A 17,627-nucleotide genomic window follows, 5' to 3' on the forward strand; every position below is an offset into this window, starting at 1 on the left:
ATGGTCTGATCACGGAGAAGTCAGGCCGTTGCCAAGCAGACGCTATCCAATTGCCTAGCAGATTGCATCTCCTGTTATACACAGGCGTAATCTTGGGGGCCATGTCAAGGCTTATTCTGTTAGAGCCATGGTAGCATTGGTGGCCCACTTGTGAGCAGTTCCCATGGAGGAGATCTGCAGAGCTGCTATGTAGAGTTCTCTCCACACATTCACAAAATATTACTGTATGGATAGGGATGGCTAATGCTACAGTAGGTATGGCCAGTCTGTCCTTCAGAACCTGTTTGAGGTGTAGAACCCAACTCTGTTCCCAACTAGGGCCCTTTCTTTCTTTTCAGTCTCTCCCCCCCCCCCCCCCCCCCCCCCTTGTTACCAACAAAATTGGTTGTTGTGCCTTCGGCAGTTGTTTGGTGTTTTGTTGGAGGGAACCTGTAGCTAGGGATTCATCCATGTGTGCGGACTGCCAACCTGCTGTCCTCAGAGAAAAAAGAGTTGTTTATCTGCAACAGATGTTCTTCAAGGACAGCAGGATGCCAGTCCTCACAAAACCTATTTGCCACCCCGCAGTTTCACTTCTTGAGTATTGTTCTTAATTAAATTTTGTTCCTCATTTCTGTTATAAAACTGAGGGGAACCTGCGTGAATGTATGCTATAATGGCATGCTGGGCATGTTCAGAAAGGTTCAGTCAAAGTTCTAAAAACTTTGACATATGTTTTCCATGCTGTGCTCCATCCAATGATGTCACCCATGTGTGAAGACTGACATCCTGCTGCCCTCAGAAAACACCTGTTATGGTCAAGCAACTCTGCTTTATCCAGTATTCTTTATTTATCACCATGCCATATCAACCTCAACCTTAAAATCTGGGAAAGCCTAAGAGGGATGTGCTTTCATTTGAAAATGACAAAGAAAAGACAAAAACCTTTTTTCTTTTTTTCAAATTGGTGCACTTTAAATGGTTTTAAAGCCCACTAAAACCTTCTGTGCTAAAAAGAAAAAATAGGGAAAAAAACCCAAAGCAAAAGTCTCAACAAATAAATTGAAAAGAAAAATCCTGGTGAACCCCTACAGCCTGAGGTGTCTGTCCTTGTATATCAGAACTTGCACTGGTGCTGGGGTGTTCATCCTCCAGCAATCGACCCACATTTGCAGCTCATCTGAGCTTGTCATTTCCATCTTTCACTTCTATAACACACAGGCATAAAAGAGCCACATGGAGGGCTCTGAACTGCATTAGAAAATTATTTTTCTTTCCCTTTTCTGCTCACCATCTTTTCCATCACATTTCTCTGTTCAGATGTTTTTCATCATTAGAACTTGTTTGCTTCCCTCCCTGCCTTTCTCTCTCTCAATATATGTCTGTCCTGCACATCTCTCTATCACTATCTTTCTTTACTTCTGTCCCTCTTTTTTTGAAACTATGTTTATTAAAGATTGCAAACAAAAAAAAGCAACCACATAAAGTAAAAATTCAATAATACAGATAATTTACTTTATTTATTTATTTATTTATTTTTAATTTTTATATACCGACATTCTTGTATCAAATACAAATCATACCGGTTTACATTAAAACAGAGTATGCAGAAAAATAGGTTTCCTAAGTCTAATACATTGAACATTTTTAACAAGGAAATTGTTAACAAGGGATTACTAAATACTTTGAAAAAGGTTGATTAACAAAGGAAAAATTAAGGGAATTAAAATAAAAGTAGCACAAAGGGTTGCACGAAGGGGTGCACAAAGGGGAGTGCCCCTTTGTCGCGCGACGCCTGGTGGAATGACGCCGTTTACCGGCTGGCCGCTGAGCGTGATGTATACCTCTTATACCTAATATCCACCCCTCCCCTTCATATCACCCAAACCATCTGAGTCACCTAACCTGTATGCTAAGAAACAATTCCAAAAAGATTTTTGTTCTGTATTTTTACCTCCCAGCATCAATTTAACATGCATTAACTCATGGGAGGCCATCATTACCATAAAATTTCTCCCAATAGTCAACAGATGGATTCTCTTTGGAGACCTAAATCTTTAAGATCATCTTTTTTGAAAGTAAAATTGCAACATATACAAAACTTGTTTCACTTTGTTAATCTAGGCTCAAGCAGAATAGATACATCACCCCATAAAAGTAATGTAAAGTCCAATAAACCTATATAACAATCATATTACCTATACAAGTTAATATTTGAGACCAAAAAGAGGCAAGCTTAGTACACTCTAAGAACATAAGAACATGCCACACTGGGTCAGACCAAGGGTCCATCAAGCCCAGCATCCTGTTTCCAACAGTGGCCAATCCAGGCCATAAGAACTTGGCAAGTACCCAAAAACTAAGTCTATTCCATGTTACCATTGCTAGTAATAGCAGTGGTTATTATCTAAATCTCTATAAATGAATGCAAGAGAAACCCCACACTATGCCCACATTTCAAGCAGATATCCAAACTTCACAATTTCAACTTTGCTCCTCTGTCTCATGTGATATAATCTATGCATAATTTTAAATTGCATCTCTCTTAATTGTGTATTTACTATTAATTTGTACAAACTTTCAAAAAGTGTCTCCCGATCTAATTCTGTTACGCCTGTCCTCTACTTCTTTTTCTCTTCCTCCCTTTCCAACTGCCGCTGCCTCTCTTCCTCCCCCATAAACATACATGCATCTCATTTTGCTTCTCCTTGCTTTCTTTCTTCCTTGTTTTCTGAATCCTCCAAACACCTGAATTGAACTTAGTTGGGACCAGTGATCTCAGTGCTGGTGGAACTCATTTAGATTTAGGATCTCTCAACGAGCCCCAGCCACTGCCCTCTTTACTTAAATTCTGCTTCCAGCAAGACACATAATTCTTGCTTCCCCTCCTTAATATGTCTAAGTAGGGTTACTTAATGAGTATAGGCCATTGGGCTAAGGCTGAGCGAGTCCTCGGTTTCTTCCATTCCATGAAGTCAGAGTTCAAAGGCCAGATTTAAGAACTGGTCAAAAAGAGGAATTTGGGCACAGACAAGATTTGGGGCCTAATTCATCTGAGGCTTTTCTCCTACTCCGTTTCTATGGGGAATAAGCCTCAGTGAATTGGGCTCTTACAGTTCACACCAAAACTCAAGCAATTTACAACACTCTATAAGAAAATAAATCATTCTCAAATGAGGCAAATCATTTTCTGATGCAGTTCTAAAATAGCTTTAAGGTTTGTCCATGTCACATGTGTGGCATTAAACAAGAAATCATGCAAACATTTTACCTCCCAAAACAAATTGCCCTTTGAAAACTGTAAATAATACTGCAGGGCTTTTGCCAAATGCCTGTATCAGATCCAGGAGTAGCCCATCTCGCATGCACTGGAGCCATCTGGCAACTTCCTGTGCAGCACACCATCCAGGGATCTCCGACCTAATGAGACCACCAAGTCCGCATTTCACAGGAAATAGCAAAATCAAGCCCAGTTTTATAAACTCCCATCTTGCTGAGTGTGGGACAGTCAACTGACTGCATTTTATTTAGATCAGGTTGATCCAGTCTTGGTTTTACATCATCCCCCATTGTATGCTAAGACTTGTAGTTCTCATTGCCCTATTGATATCCCACAAGAAGAGCAGGCCTACAATCTATGCATTCACTAGGTCGGGATTAGTCTGTCATGAAAAAAATTATGGAGCCAATTAACATGGTGAGTCTTGGCCATCCTGTATTTCTTTGTTACACTGAAATCTTCAGTTCCTACTTAGAAAATCTGCTAATGCTGAAAACAACAGGAATAACCTGGATATCCTTGCTAACCCAATCCATATCCTGCATGCTGTTGTTGAAAGTGGGTGGCAGGAGGTCTATGATTTATTAATAACTGCAGATCCACCATTCAGTGACTACCTCATTTCAGAATGGCTTGCCCTCAGCCCATGCTTCTTTGGAAAGGGGATCATCTCAGCATTAGCCACACCTTGTGCTAGGCTTCACTTCATATGAGATGAGACTGGCATGCCTTCCCAAAGATCTGGGGGGAATTCACCAGCTTCATTAAGCTGAAAGAAGCTATTTTAGCCAAAAGATCTTCATTCAAAAATTGGAAGAAGGATCCAACAGAAGAAAATAGGATAAAGCATAAACGTTGGCAAGTTAAATGTAAGACATTGATAAGACAGGCTAAGAGAGAATTTGAAAAGAAGTTGGCTGTAAAGGCAAAAACTCACAGTAAAAACTTTTAAAAATATATCCGAAGCAGAAAGCCTGTGAGGGAGTCAGTTGGACCGTTAGATGATCGAGGGGTTAAAGGGACACTTAGAGAAGATAAGGCCATCGCAGAAAGATTAAATGATTTCTTTGCTTCACTGTTTACTGAAGAGGATGTTGGGGAGGTACCCGTAATGGAGAAGGTTTTCATGGGTAATGATTCAGATGGACTGAATCAAATCACAGTGAACCTAGAAGATGTGGTAGGCCTGATTGACAAACTGAAGAGTAGTAAAACACCTGGACCAGATGGTATACACCCCAGAGTTCTGAAGGAACTAAAAAATGAAATTTCAGACCTATTAGTAAAACTTTGTAACCTATCATTAAAATCCTCCATTGTACCTGAAGTCTGGAGGATAGCGAATGTAACCTCAATATTTAAAAAGGGCTCCAGGGGCGATCCGGGAAACTACAGACCAGTTAGCCTGACTTCAGTGCCAGGAAAAATAGTGGAAAGTGTTCTAAACATCAAAATCACAGAACATATAGAAAGCATGGTTTAATGGAACAAAGTCAGCATGGCTTTACCCAGGGCAAGTCTTGCCTCACAAATCTGCTTCACTTTTTTGAAGGAGTTAATAAACATGTGGATAAAGATGAAGCGGTAGATGTAGTATACTTGGATTTTCAGAAGGCATTTGACAAAGGTTCCTCATGAGAGGCTTCTAGGAAAAGTAAAAAGTCATGGGACAGGTGGCGATGTCCTTTCGTGGATTGCAAACTGGCTAAAAGACAGGAAACAGAGAGTAGGATTAAATGGACAATTTTCTCAGTGGAAGGGAGTGGACAGTGGAGTGCCTCAGGTATCTGTATTGGGACCCTTACTTTTCAATATATTTATAAATGATCTGGAAAGAAATAAGACGAGTGAGATAATCAAATTTGCAGATAACACAAAATTGTTCAGAGTAGTTAAATCACAAGCAGATTGTGATAAATTGCAGGAAGACCTTGTGAGACTGGAAAATTGGGCATCCAAATGGCAGATGAAATTTAATGTGGATAAATGCAAGGTGATGCATATAGGGAAAAATAACCCATGCTATAGTTACACAATGTTAGGTTCCATATTAGGTGCTACTACCCAAGAAAGAGATCTAGGCGTCATAGTGGATAACACATTGAAATCGTCGGTTCAGTGTGCTGCGGCAGTCAAAAAAGTAAACAAAATGTTGGGAATTATTAGAAAGGGAATGGTGAATAAAACGGAAAATGTCATAATGCCTCTGTATTGCTCCATGGTGAGACCGCACCTTGAATACTGTGTACAATTCTGGTCGCCGCATCTCAAAAAAGATATAATTGCGATGGAGAAGGTACAGAGAAGGGCTACCAAAATGATAAGGGGAATGGAACAGCTCCCCTGTGAGGAAAGACTAAAGAGGTTAGGACTTTTCAGTTTGGAGAAGAGACGGCTGAGGGGGGGATATGATAGAGATGTTTAAAATTATGAGAGGTCTAGAACGGGTAGATGTGAATCGGTTATTTACTCTTTCAGATAGTAGAAAGACTAGGGGGCACTCCATGAAGTTAGCATGGGGCACATTTAAAACTAATCGGAGAAAGTTCTTTTTTACTCAACGCACAATTAAACTCTGGAATTTGTTGCCAGAGGATGTGGTTAGTGCAGTTAGTATAGCTGTGTTTAAAAAAGGATTGGATAAGTTCTTGGAGGAGAAGTCCATTACCTGCTATTAAGTTCACTTAGAGAGTAGCCACTGCCATTAGCAATGGTAACATGGAATAGACTTAGTTTTTGGGTACTTGCCAGGTTCTTTTGGCCTGGATTGGCCTGGATTGACCAAGGGTCAATCTTTTGGCCTGGATTGACCAAGGGTCCATCAAGCTCAGCATCCTGTTGGACAGGATGCTGAGCTTGATGGACCCTTGGTCTGACCCAGTATGGCATTTTCTTATGTTCTTATGTTCTTAGACCTCACTTATGTGTAGACATAGGGATGTAAACAACTAGGGTAAGTGTATATAATAATATCTATATCACAAATATGGAATATATATTTTTAATCAAATAAAACAAATCAATAAATATTATACATCATATCCAAAAATATAGTTGCATAATTACAATAAATACTAAAAAATAAATCAACATATACAGCATATATAATGTATAAACCCACCCACCTCCCAAATAGAACACATAAACCCACCCTACACAATACTATACAAAAGAAAAAAAAAGAAAGACCAAAACATTTTTTTCAAAGAACCACAAAACTCACCCCCCAACCAATACCCCAAAAGACATTAAAATAATTCAAACCCTGTTTTCCACAAAAAGGGAAAACACCATAATATATACTGTTCAATATAAACTCATTAGGAACATTCAAAATCTCTTAAATATCAGCCAAATGTCAATTGCTTCAGAAGATCAGCAGTTCAATCACAAGCACTTTCATTGATCTTCCCAGAACCACTGGTCAAACTTCAAAGCAGATTTCCCTTACACAACCCACACAATGGAGAACTGTTTCAAACCTCTCATCAAATGCCTTCCTACAAATGAGGGCTGCTTCAGAGAAAAAAAATGATAATACACACAAACACCAAATCCAAATTAGTCTTTATATCCAACAGAATCAAATGCATTTTTTCAGTGGTCTTGGAGTACAACCATTGATCCTATCGGTTTGAATATTTTTATGGATGTTTTTTTATTTTGTTGGATATGAAGACTAATTTGAATTTGATGTTTGTGTGTATTATTGGTTTTCCCTGAAGCAGCCTTATTTTTAAGGCGAAACATGGGCCCGTGTTGGGAGGCGCATAATAAGAGGTTTGAAGCGGAGTTCTCCATTGTGCAGTGGGACGCTTTTGATGAGAGGTTTGAGAATGAGTTTTCTATTGCGTGGCTCGTGTAAGGGAAATCTGCTTTGAAGTCTGCGCAGTGGTTCTGGGAAGATCAATGAAAATGCTGTATGAATATATCTTTGTGTTTGAACTGCTGATCTTCTGAAGGAATTGACATTTGGCTGATATTTGAGAGATTTTTGAAGAGCAGTTCCTGATGAGTTTATGTTGAGCAGTATATATTCTGGTGTTTTCCCTTAGGGGTAGGTTTTATAAAGCTGCGCCCACGCGTACTTTTGTTCGCGCAGCAGGCGCAAACAAGAGTATGCAGGATTTTAATAGATATGCGCATAGCCACGCGATTCCATTAAAATCCGGGGTCAGCGCGTGCAAGGCTGCCCAAAATCGGCAGCCTGAGCGCACCGAGAAGCACAGCCTGCCTCCGTTCCCTCCAAGGCCGCTCCGAAATCGGAGCGGCTTCGGAGAGAACTTTCCTTCCGCCTCCCCCCACCTTCCCCTCCCTTCCCCTACATAACCCACCCCCCAGCCCTATCTAAACCCCCCCTACCTCTTGTATGTTACGCCTGCCCGAGGTAGGCGTAACTTGCGCGCGCGCTGGGCCAGCCACCGGCGCGTGATTCCCAGGCCCGGGAGCCGTTTCAGAGGCCTTGGCCATGCCCCCGAAACGCCCCCGGGCTGGAACCACGCCTGCGACCCCACCCCCAAATGACACGCCGCTGCGGCAGGCCCCCTGACACGCCGCGTCCCGGGGCTTGCGCACGCAACCGAGCCTACTCAACATAGGCTCAGCACGGTCGGGGTACTTCGGCCAGGTTTTCGGGGGGTACGCGCATATCCCTTTGAAAATCTGGCCCTTATTGTGTACTGTAAGAGCAGGGTTTAAATCTATTTATTTATTTATTTTTGTTGTTATTTTAATGTCTTTTGGAGTATTGGTTGGAGGGGTGAGTTTTATGGTTCTTTGAAAAAAATGTTGGCCTTTTTCTTTCTTTACTTTCTTTACTTTCTTTTGTATGGTGTTGTGTAGGATGGGTTTATGTGCGCTCTTTGGGAGGTGGATGGGTTAATATGTTATATATGCTGTATATGTTGATTTGTATTTTTTATCATTTATTGTAATTATGTAACTTTATGTTAAAACATTTTTGGATACAATGTATAATATTTATTGATGTTTTGTTTGATTAAGAACTATGTATTTTACATATTTGTGATATAAATATTATTGTATATACTTACTCTAGTTGTATACATGCTAATTAGGTAGGTTTGCATTGTTTGATTTAGCCAGTTTGTTTATTAGATGTAGAGATAGTAATTTGGGTACATATATAAATAAATAGCACACAAAATATATATAGCAGCCAGTCTGAATCTCAACCTGCTTTGCACTGTAAAACTTCAGAATTATTTATGCACTGCATCTACCTCTGGAATAAATGGTCAGTTTGCATATTTCTGAAGTCCAGACTGCATGAGAAAGAAAAGGATGAACATAAACATAATTATCCATATACTTGAGTAAACTAAACCATGCAGGCAAATAGAATTTGCTTAGGACTCCGCATAAGCTTGCCAATAGAAGCTTGGAATACTGAGGCATATTGCGAAGCTCAAAGCACTGAAGTATGCTCCCTGCATAGTTCTCTCATCCTGCTCAGGACTGGATTGGTTGTGATTCCAGGACTGAATGAAATCTAGGAACTGGGCTTGGTAAGGGGGGATAATAATCAACATAATCAATCGAGTGTTATAAGCAGTGAGCCTAAGTCGGAAAGCCAGCACATAGTATGGCTGGAAGGATGTGTGTCAAAATTGCACAATCCCAATTTAACTGGGACAGGTGCTGAGTTGGTCCTAGGTTTTTAAAACAGCTTTTTTCATAATATTAGCTTGCTTGTTTCTTGGCTGTTCCAGGTTCTTTTGACCTTACTCCTGATTCTCTTTTCATTGTTGTTCAGAATTCTTTTGTATATTTTTAAGTTTGCATAGAGCAGAACATGAGCCTCTTTCTTTATAGCCATGCCACCTGGGTTGTGTTTTGTTTTTTTTTAATTCTTTAAATCCCTCTTGTGAGTAGTTTTTCAGCTTTCCATGCAGTAGTAATGAGGATGTTCATGGAAGAGATGAAGTGAGAATAATGCTGCTTTTATTTTTGACTCAAAGCCCAAGTCCATGTGGAATCCTACATCCACTTGTCCTAAGTGCAGATTGAATTATTAAATTCACACCTTAGATGTAGCACCTTGGCCTAGTCAGCTGAAAAAAAGTTATTTACAAGTATGTAGCCCTAAAATATATTACTTTGCTCCTTCAGAAAGTAAATATAAAAGTTATTTCCTCTGTGACTTTGGACATTATGCATACCAAGAGAATATCTTTCTCTGTTAAATGGCATACCAGGTTCCTCTGGAGCTGCACAGGGAACTGTTTGCTCTGGCAAAGGGTCAAAGGATATCCGGGGTTGCACAGTGTATTATTGGCCATTCTTACTTTTGTTAAGCCTTAAGCCTCTGCAGTAAAAGACATGTGGCCGTATATTTCTACAAAAAATCTTCACATTTCACTGAGTATCTTTTTATCATCAAGGTCTTATCATCTTTCATTCATTTCTCTCACCTGTTTGTCATCCCAGCTGCCAAGTTCACTGATATTTTAAATACAGTGAGGCGGGGTTCCGGGTCCCCAGAAGCCGAAGGGCCACAGCCTGCTACTACCCAGCCATTTCCATCTCTAGTAAATCCTCTGCCTGTCCCATGTAAGTAACAGCCAGTGTAATGGCTTGCAAATCCCTCCACCCCTGGCCCACTACCAAGCACTTCCAATCCTCATACATGTACAGTCTATAACTGAGGATTCAGGTGCATCCAGTTCATTAATGAGGTTTAAAACGTTTTCTTTCAGTAATGACCAAATGAATCATGGTTCTTCATGCTCTACTTTACTTTGGAGGATTTCAAGTGCCATGATGCATTGGGTTGTATGTTAAAACATGCTCAGTATACAACAGTAACTATGTCCCAGCAGCACCATCACCACAGTAATCATTATCACAGAATCAGATTGACTGCCACCATCATTCCAACAATCATTACAGACATGTCACAGTCATAAAAATGACCACCATCATGTTTACTACAATAACTGTCAAAACATTATCATCTTAAGTCAACCACAACTGTCAACATCACCACAGTGACCACATCTATCATCAAAACTGTCATTGAAGTAACCATTAATGCAGCTGTTACCATCATTATAGTTATCACACTACAGTCTCACCTACTATCATCAAAGTAACAATCATATTTATCTCCATTATAACGTCATCAACCATCATCACAGCAACTCAGCTACTAGGTCACAGCCCTACTAGCTGTCGTCTTAACTGTCATCTTAACTGTCATCTCACAACAGTAACTAACTGACGTTGTGAGAACCCTGCTATCTTCAGGGTTCTCACAACAGTAACTAATTGATGTTTCTTCCTTCACAATTTTATTAACCACACACAATCATTAAAGTTACCCTGTTCATAGCCCTACTAACAACTACAGTCATCATAGCTGTAACCTTCCAACCATTCTTGTCCCCTTGTCGTCACTGCCACCACCATGATTACAGCTATTTTACTCATGGTCATCACACCTTCACCATCGACTGCCATACTCCACATATCCATCCTCACAAACACAGCCACCATAATAATTACTACTTGTCTTTCTCATAGCCACATCATGTGAATACTATCAGTCTGACTACAACTATAATCACATTGCAACAAACATAACAGCCAGAATCAAAATAATTACCATAATCAGCATTGCAACCACCTAAACTGCCATCACTGCCTTCATTAACACAAACATGTATTGCCCATGCTGCCTTCACCACAACCACCTAATGTTACCACTTTCATAGTAGTAATTTCTTTCTTTAATGTTTTTTTCTTTCACCATTTTACTTTCTTTGTCTGTTCATTTTCTTTCATCTGTTCTTCATCTCAGCCACCAAGTTCACTGATATTTTAAGTGCAGTGAGGAGGGTCCCTGGGCCCACGGAAGCTGAAAAGCCACAGCCTGCCATTGCCCAGGCAACCCTATCTCCAACCCTCATGGACTCTGTGCTTCTCCAGTGTAAGTAGGCGCTCTGACCAGTGGCAAGTCCTAATAGCTTAACATGCCACTGGCTTTGAGCTGCATGTCTGCATAATCTATGACAGGTAGGCAGCTCCGGTCCTCCAGTATCACAAACAGAATATCCACAATGAATATGCATGAGAGATTTGTATGCACTGCCTCCATTGAATGCATATTCATTGTGGACATCACGAAAACCAGACCTGTTTGCAGCACTCGAGAACCAGAGTTGCCTACTGTTGTTGCATTACCCTTGATCTATGTATTAACTTGTCCTTCAAAACAATTTCCCCCTCCTCCATCACCTCCCTCCCATTTTCTGGTGGCACTGCTGAAGTCCTTTGAATTCTGGACCACTAGAAGATCATGTATTACCAGAAATCCTTACATCAGAGCCATATTATGGACAGGGCACTAACCCTACACATTATTTATAGACTGGTAATGCTGTACAGGCTAATCTCAGGGTCACAGCACCCCAGAGGGGCTTACAATGATGTGTAAGCCCACAGCATGTCAGTGACTAGCTTAAGGTCACACAGGGCCCAATGTAATAAGACATGGGTAACAAATGTGCACTGAACTTCAGCGTATGTTTTCTTTACTCACGTGCTCAAAAATGAGTTAATTCCCAATGCATGCATCTCTGTATGCTAATTCATCAGGAGTTGACATTTTCTTTTAGAAAACATGGTTTATGTTCATAAGTCATGTTTTATACTCATTAAACATACTTTTGTGTGCATGTTATCGGGCTAATGTTTAACCATTTGTTCTATCTCTGTTGTTTGTTTTTATTAATATTATTTGGTCTTTTCTCTTTTGTCACATCTGAACTTGTAGCCCATTCAGAACTTTTCCCCAACCTCATTCTCTGCTATTTATGATGGGGGATAGTAAGGGAATACCCTGAAGCTGAGAGGCCATGGGTATTCATTTCCTATCAGTGTCACCTGGGGAGGAGAATCCCCTGATTAGTCACAACCATCCTCAGTGAACACTATCTTTGCAGGAGCCAGATCTGGGAACTTCCACATATGCTGAGGCATAAAGAAAACAGTTCAAAATGTTGTAATAAGATCACAAGAAGTACGCATGTAAGTTCTTTTTTTGTGTTGGTATGGATTCAGTATGGTTTTCTTTAGACAAATGCCTTCCTTGATATAGCAGAATCCCCTACTATAACAAACATTTCCATTGCAGCAAACAAGAGATTGTTTTATTTAAATTAGTTTTTCTTTATCTGACTATTTACTTTTGTAAATGAAAACAAATCAAATTTAAAAAGAAAATGTTCAAAGCATTTAGTAATTATCATCTGCTCCTCCAATGCAGTCCAAATACATTATGCAATGTGATACCTCCAGGTTTTGCTGCATCATCTATTCAACAGACTAATAAGAGACAAAATGGCATTTACCTGCAATGGGGAAAAAAATATCCCTGGCCTGGCCGGAAGCAGTGCTGTTTCCTATCATGTGGAGGATTTCTTATTCGATTCCTGGCTCAGATCTTTCACATTCTGGGTTTACTAGGGCTGCAGATGCTGCAGAGCTAGCATTCATGCTCCTGGTAGGGAAAGAGTGCTAAAACGTGCAACAACAACATCTAGTGGCTGGATTTAGGGCCGATGGTTGCAGAGTTTTGAAAGAAGACCTAGTACAGTGTTTCCCAACTTTTTCATGCCCAGGGCACACCTACATTTAAAAAAATGTAGTATGGCACACCGACCATGTAGCAGACAATGTGGACATGGAGAGAATTCATATGGCCAAAAGATAAGTTAGGCAAGCACCAAAAGCCCTCCCAGTCTCTCTTACAAATATTAAAACAAAGGGAGAGGAGAGGGTTCAGAGACACAAATGAGCCTATCATGATGGACCAGCTTCCTCTATATATAAATGTAGGAAAAGGGAGAAGTCAGTGTGGTGCAGGGAACTGGCTCAGTTATATTGGTTGCCGCATGTGGCTGCCAGGGCTCCTCCACTGCTGTTACTCCCAAGACTCAAAGTACGTTGCATCCAGTGCTCAGTGCACACTCTCCCCATCTCACTCATCCTAGGGATAAGACAGAGTCTGGAAAGACTCAAAGATGGGGAAGATGACGAGTTGCTGTGTGCAGTGTGTGTGCTGCACATAGCAAGTCTCATGTATCCATGCCCTGCATGCTGCTCATAACACACCACAATCTGGGGCTTATGCTGTAGCTAGGAAGACGCATGCATGATTACTCATGTTCTCAGAAAGGAGCTCCTGCATGTTTAAGAACCACCACTGGTGTCTCTTGTTGCTGTGAGCTGCAGAGAGTAGAGCTCGAGTGCTGGCCTGGATTTGAGCAGCAGGCAGTAGGGACTTTTCCATCACACACCTGATCAGATCTGAAAGCACACCAGTATGCTAAGGCATATTGGGAAACATTGTCTTAGTGCACGACAAACCTCCACCCCATCACATGCCGAGAACTGTCGCTACAATGACCGGACTAAAGAAAGTTGGGAGGGGTTATAAAATGAGTGAAAGTGTCCAGGTAGTTTTAAATGAAGTCTCATGGCGCCAGAATCCCAGTCCTGGCTCTGATTGAGCTGGAGGCCCAAAGGAACAGGAAGAAACTGCTGGGCTCAAAAAAACAGCAAAAAATGGTAGCCATTTAGAACAGAATGTACCTCTTTGTTTCTGCTGAAAGTTTTGCAGATGCTTTTGTGTTACTGTCCTAATATGTGTTGTGTCTGTTTCAGTTTGTCTTGAGTGTGATCAGACCTGTATATTCAGCCAGGCTTTTCTAGCCAGTCTTTACTTAGTCCCATGCCAAAGCACTCTCTGTTATCCTTTTTCACTACCAAATGCACAACTACTACAAATGCACTTACCTCCACCTCAAAATGTCTTGGCATGGAAGCAAACCACTCCCAAAAATACCCCCACAATTTCAAAAATGGGTAGAGCTTTTCTCAATGAACATGAAATCACAATGCATTCTGGGATTTGAGGTCCTGCATTACCATTTTATTGAAGGATAAATTCCAGCATGCACTTTGATTGGAGTATAGATGGTTTCTACCCTGTCTTGCAAGTCATCACTCAAATCCTACTATGTTTGGTCTACTGCAAACATCAGTAGTTCTTGTTCCTGTGTAATTTTCTTTGGCTTGATGTCCTGGTTTAAAAAAAAATGTCTTGCCTTGCTTCATCTCTCCCTCTTTGGTTGCCATGTATGTTTGGGGTTTTTTTGTCTGTAGAGGTGGACAAGTCATTAAAAAAAATTAGCGGTAGAAGCCAAACCAAAGCTGAACACAAGTGCCCAGCTTGGCCCTAGAAGCCAATAAGATTCAGCAATTATAGCCAATGGATAAAATGCAGGATTACCAACTCTCTTGCTGTGTAATCCAGAGATTTTGGCCTAGACTTGTTTTCTTTCTTTTTTTTTTAACCCCCATCTCAATCCATTTTAGTCCTTATGGTTTCCCAAAGCATACCAAAACTACATGGACCAAAATATGTTGGGATGATAAAAAGAAAGCCAGGATTGGACAGTAATCTCAAAACAGCATGGATTTATGCTGGCAACAGTGAAAACTGCAGTCCCACTGTGATCACTATGAATGTGAGAATTGTGGGCTCATGCTGTCGTCCTATGACTATGACTGTTATAACTGAATCTTGGCTTTGTTTCAATTCTCTCTGTTGATCTCTGGCATAGAGTGCCATATGGACCTGCCCATCTCTCTATGTTTGTCTGATCTCTCATTGTTTTCATTCTGTTATTTTTTTCTTTGTTTTTTTTTTTTTGTTTTCTGTCTGCTCTCCTCAGCTGCCAGGTTCACTGACATTTTTAACACAGTAAGGAGGGGCTCTGAAGTGGAGGGGGCGCAGCATGCCAGCACCCAACAGCGGCTATCTCTACCCCACGTAAACTCACCGTTTGTTCAGCGTAAGTAACGTATCCCCGCAGCGCATACTCCCACCCACATACCCTCTTCTCACTGATATGACTCATATGGGAGGAGAGGGGTTCTTTATTCTCTTCCATTGTATCAGCATCTCCTCTAGTAATTGGCTGGGGGGATGCCAGGTCTCTAAATATAGAATGAGCTACTGTGTTTTAATAAGGGGAAAGTTAGTGCCTAACCCAGAGCATTATGGGATTTCTAGGTCTTATTCTTCACTAGACAAACCCTTGTTCCTTGGAGCTAAGTAGTTCTAATCCTCCTTTGAGTATCTGGATGATCTGGCCAAATCCCACTCACGTCAGTGGTAACTGAATGCCCTGGCCATTGGAAGGCCATTTGGTGGCTCATGTGAGATTGACTGCTGGCACAATTCCACTTGAATGTCAACATGTAAAAGTAAAAATTGCTCCTTGGAATGCTTCCGAGCCAAAGGACAATATGTGAGGGGCAGAACTGAATGATAACCTTTTGTTTTTCTTTGTCTAAAATAAGTGATCATCTCTGCTAATATGAGCTTTGCATCATTGTAAGACGTTAGTTCCTGCCCCTGGTTTCCTAATTGACACTCTATCATATTCTGATCCTTGTCATCCTCCAGGGACCAGAAGACAATGCACTGAAGGTTAAAAAATCAGGATTTGTTGAGGTTTTCCAAGTCCCTGAAGTAGCAATGGCAGCTACTGATGTGTTCAGGGCAAGTGCAAGAGTATTAGGTATCTCCTCGTCTATTAATCTTCAGGTTTGTAGGGCTCCCCTCAAGATTTTTAAAATTAAACAACAATAATGATGACCCCTACCACCACCCCTCCCAGAGCAATCCTGTAAAAACACATAATTGTACATAGGGAAGAAAGTTTTCAAAAGCCATTTCTAATTTGACTGGGTAAAAGGATTTTTTGAAAACTGCCCACCCTAAACGTGCCTAAAAGTATGCACTGTTCAAAAGGAATGCATGCTCATACTTTCTCTGAGAATTAGTACCCACAACTTTGCACCAAATTGTACAGTTTTGAAAATTGTCCCAGATAGATTTAAATATTAAATTTAACTCTCTGCTTCAACGGCAGGGGAGAAAGTCAGATACTTCACTTTCAATGCATATCCAGCATAACTCTCTGCTTCAACGGCAGGAGGAATGAAGAAAAGTAGATCTATATACAGACAACAACCAACAAGGTCTGAATTATTTAGTCTGGGTAAACAAATAAGCATGGGTATAGCTTGCTTATTGCGGCGGTTACTACCCCTAACTAATTAAGCTAGATATTTCACTTAGAGGCAGTTCCAACATTGCTCTCTACATTAATGGTGGGGGTGGAAGGGAAATAGAATCAAAAGGTTACTAAGAGCCAAGAGTAACAGATAAGAATGAGAAAAAAAAAAAAGTCCAAAACTTGCTGGGCAGCCTGGATGGGCCATTTGGTCTTCTTCTGCCGTCATTTCTATGTTTCTATGTTTCTAAGTACATACATATTACCGATAAGTTTCATAAATCAAATCACAGTGTTTAAGGACTATGTCATCTGTTATTCTGGAGGGTAGACTGCAAAAAAAATAAATCAAGAAATACATAAAATTTATAAATACATAAAAACATTCTTAAATTATCTTGGAAATTGTTGATTGGCCTGAATTAGGATGTTTCCCTTACCACTCAAAGAAAAATGCAATACTTTCAATGAACTGCCAATAGCAGTGGGAAAATTATTCACTAGCCAAAGAATTCCTTGACCAGTATTTAATTTATGTGGGAACAAATACACAGTCAAGATTGAAATTTCTAAAAGACCTTCCCTTTCTATCTATTTTTCCTCTGTGATGCTGCTCACAGCCACACAACTTTAAGAACATGCCTAAAACTTACGGGGGTTGATTTTAAAAGTGTTGCTCGTGCAAAAATGGGCCTATACGCGAGTATGTGGGCTGCACATGAGCAACAAGGATTTTAAAAGCTGGAATTTACATGTGTATATGCATGTATGTGAGAAAACATAAGGGGGCAAAAAAGGGGGGAGGCATGGGCACGCCAGGGCAGGGCCAGCAATTACACATGTAACTCCATCTTTTAAAACCGAAAGCACAGTTGTTAGCCATGTAAATTTACTGCTGCTCCTAATGAAGAGGAGTCTAGGCAAGCTGCGGGGGTGTGCAGGATGAAGAGCCAGAGGGTCTGGATGACCTCGAGATTGACTGGGCAAACTGGTAGACTAATTAGAAAAACTGAGAATGTTTTAAAATCTGCTTACATATGCACGCACGTTAAAGCCGCAAAGTCCTGTGGAAGATATGTGAAGTAAGTTTGCTTAAGTAACCTCTTAAAATTAAGAGCATACTTATGCGTGGTAGGAGTATTTTAAATCATATGTGAGCAGGTGCGCGCATGATTTAAATTCCAGCACATCTCTGCTCATGCACCAATACATGTGTATGGGCGCATACACACTCGTTTTAAAATTAACCTGTGGGA

General features: G+C 40.6%; 1 protein-coding gene across 7 annotated transcripts in view; it reads left to right on the top strand.

Annotated features, from left to right (window-relative positions):
• Positions 1 to 17,627, top strand: part of CAMK2B (calcium/calmodulin dependent protein kinase II beta) — an 858,678-nt gene that overhangs the window by 761,184 nt on the left and 79,867 nt on the right. For 2 of the 7 annotated variants that reach the window (XM_029604228.1, XM_029604229.1), the window contains one exon: positions 15,022 to 15,141. The exons of 3 other annotated variants lie outside the window; for them this stretch is intronic. In XM_029604228.1, the coding sequence (XP_029460088.1) occupies positions 15,022 to 15,141 (120 nt within the window). Of the gene's footprint in view, positions 1 to 9,709; positions 9,833 to 11,081; positions 11,211 to 15,021; positions 15,142 to 17,627 lie in introns of all 7 variants that reach the window. 2 more of the 7 variants (XM_029604226.1, XM_029604227.1) reach the window with 2 other exon arrangements.

This window comes from Rhinatrema bivittatum, chromosome 5 (assembly GCF_901001135.1).
Source record: "Rhinatrema bivittatum chromosome 5, aRhiBiv1.1, whole genome shotgun sequence".
Classification (NCBI taxonomy): domain Eukaryota; kingdom Metazoa; phylum Chordata; class Amphibia; order Gymnophiona; family Rhinatrematidae; genus Rhinatrema; species Rhinatrema bivittatum.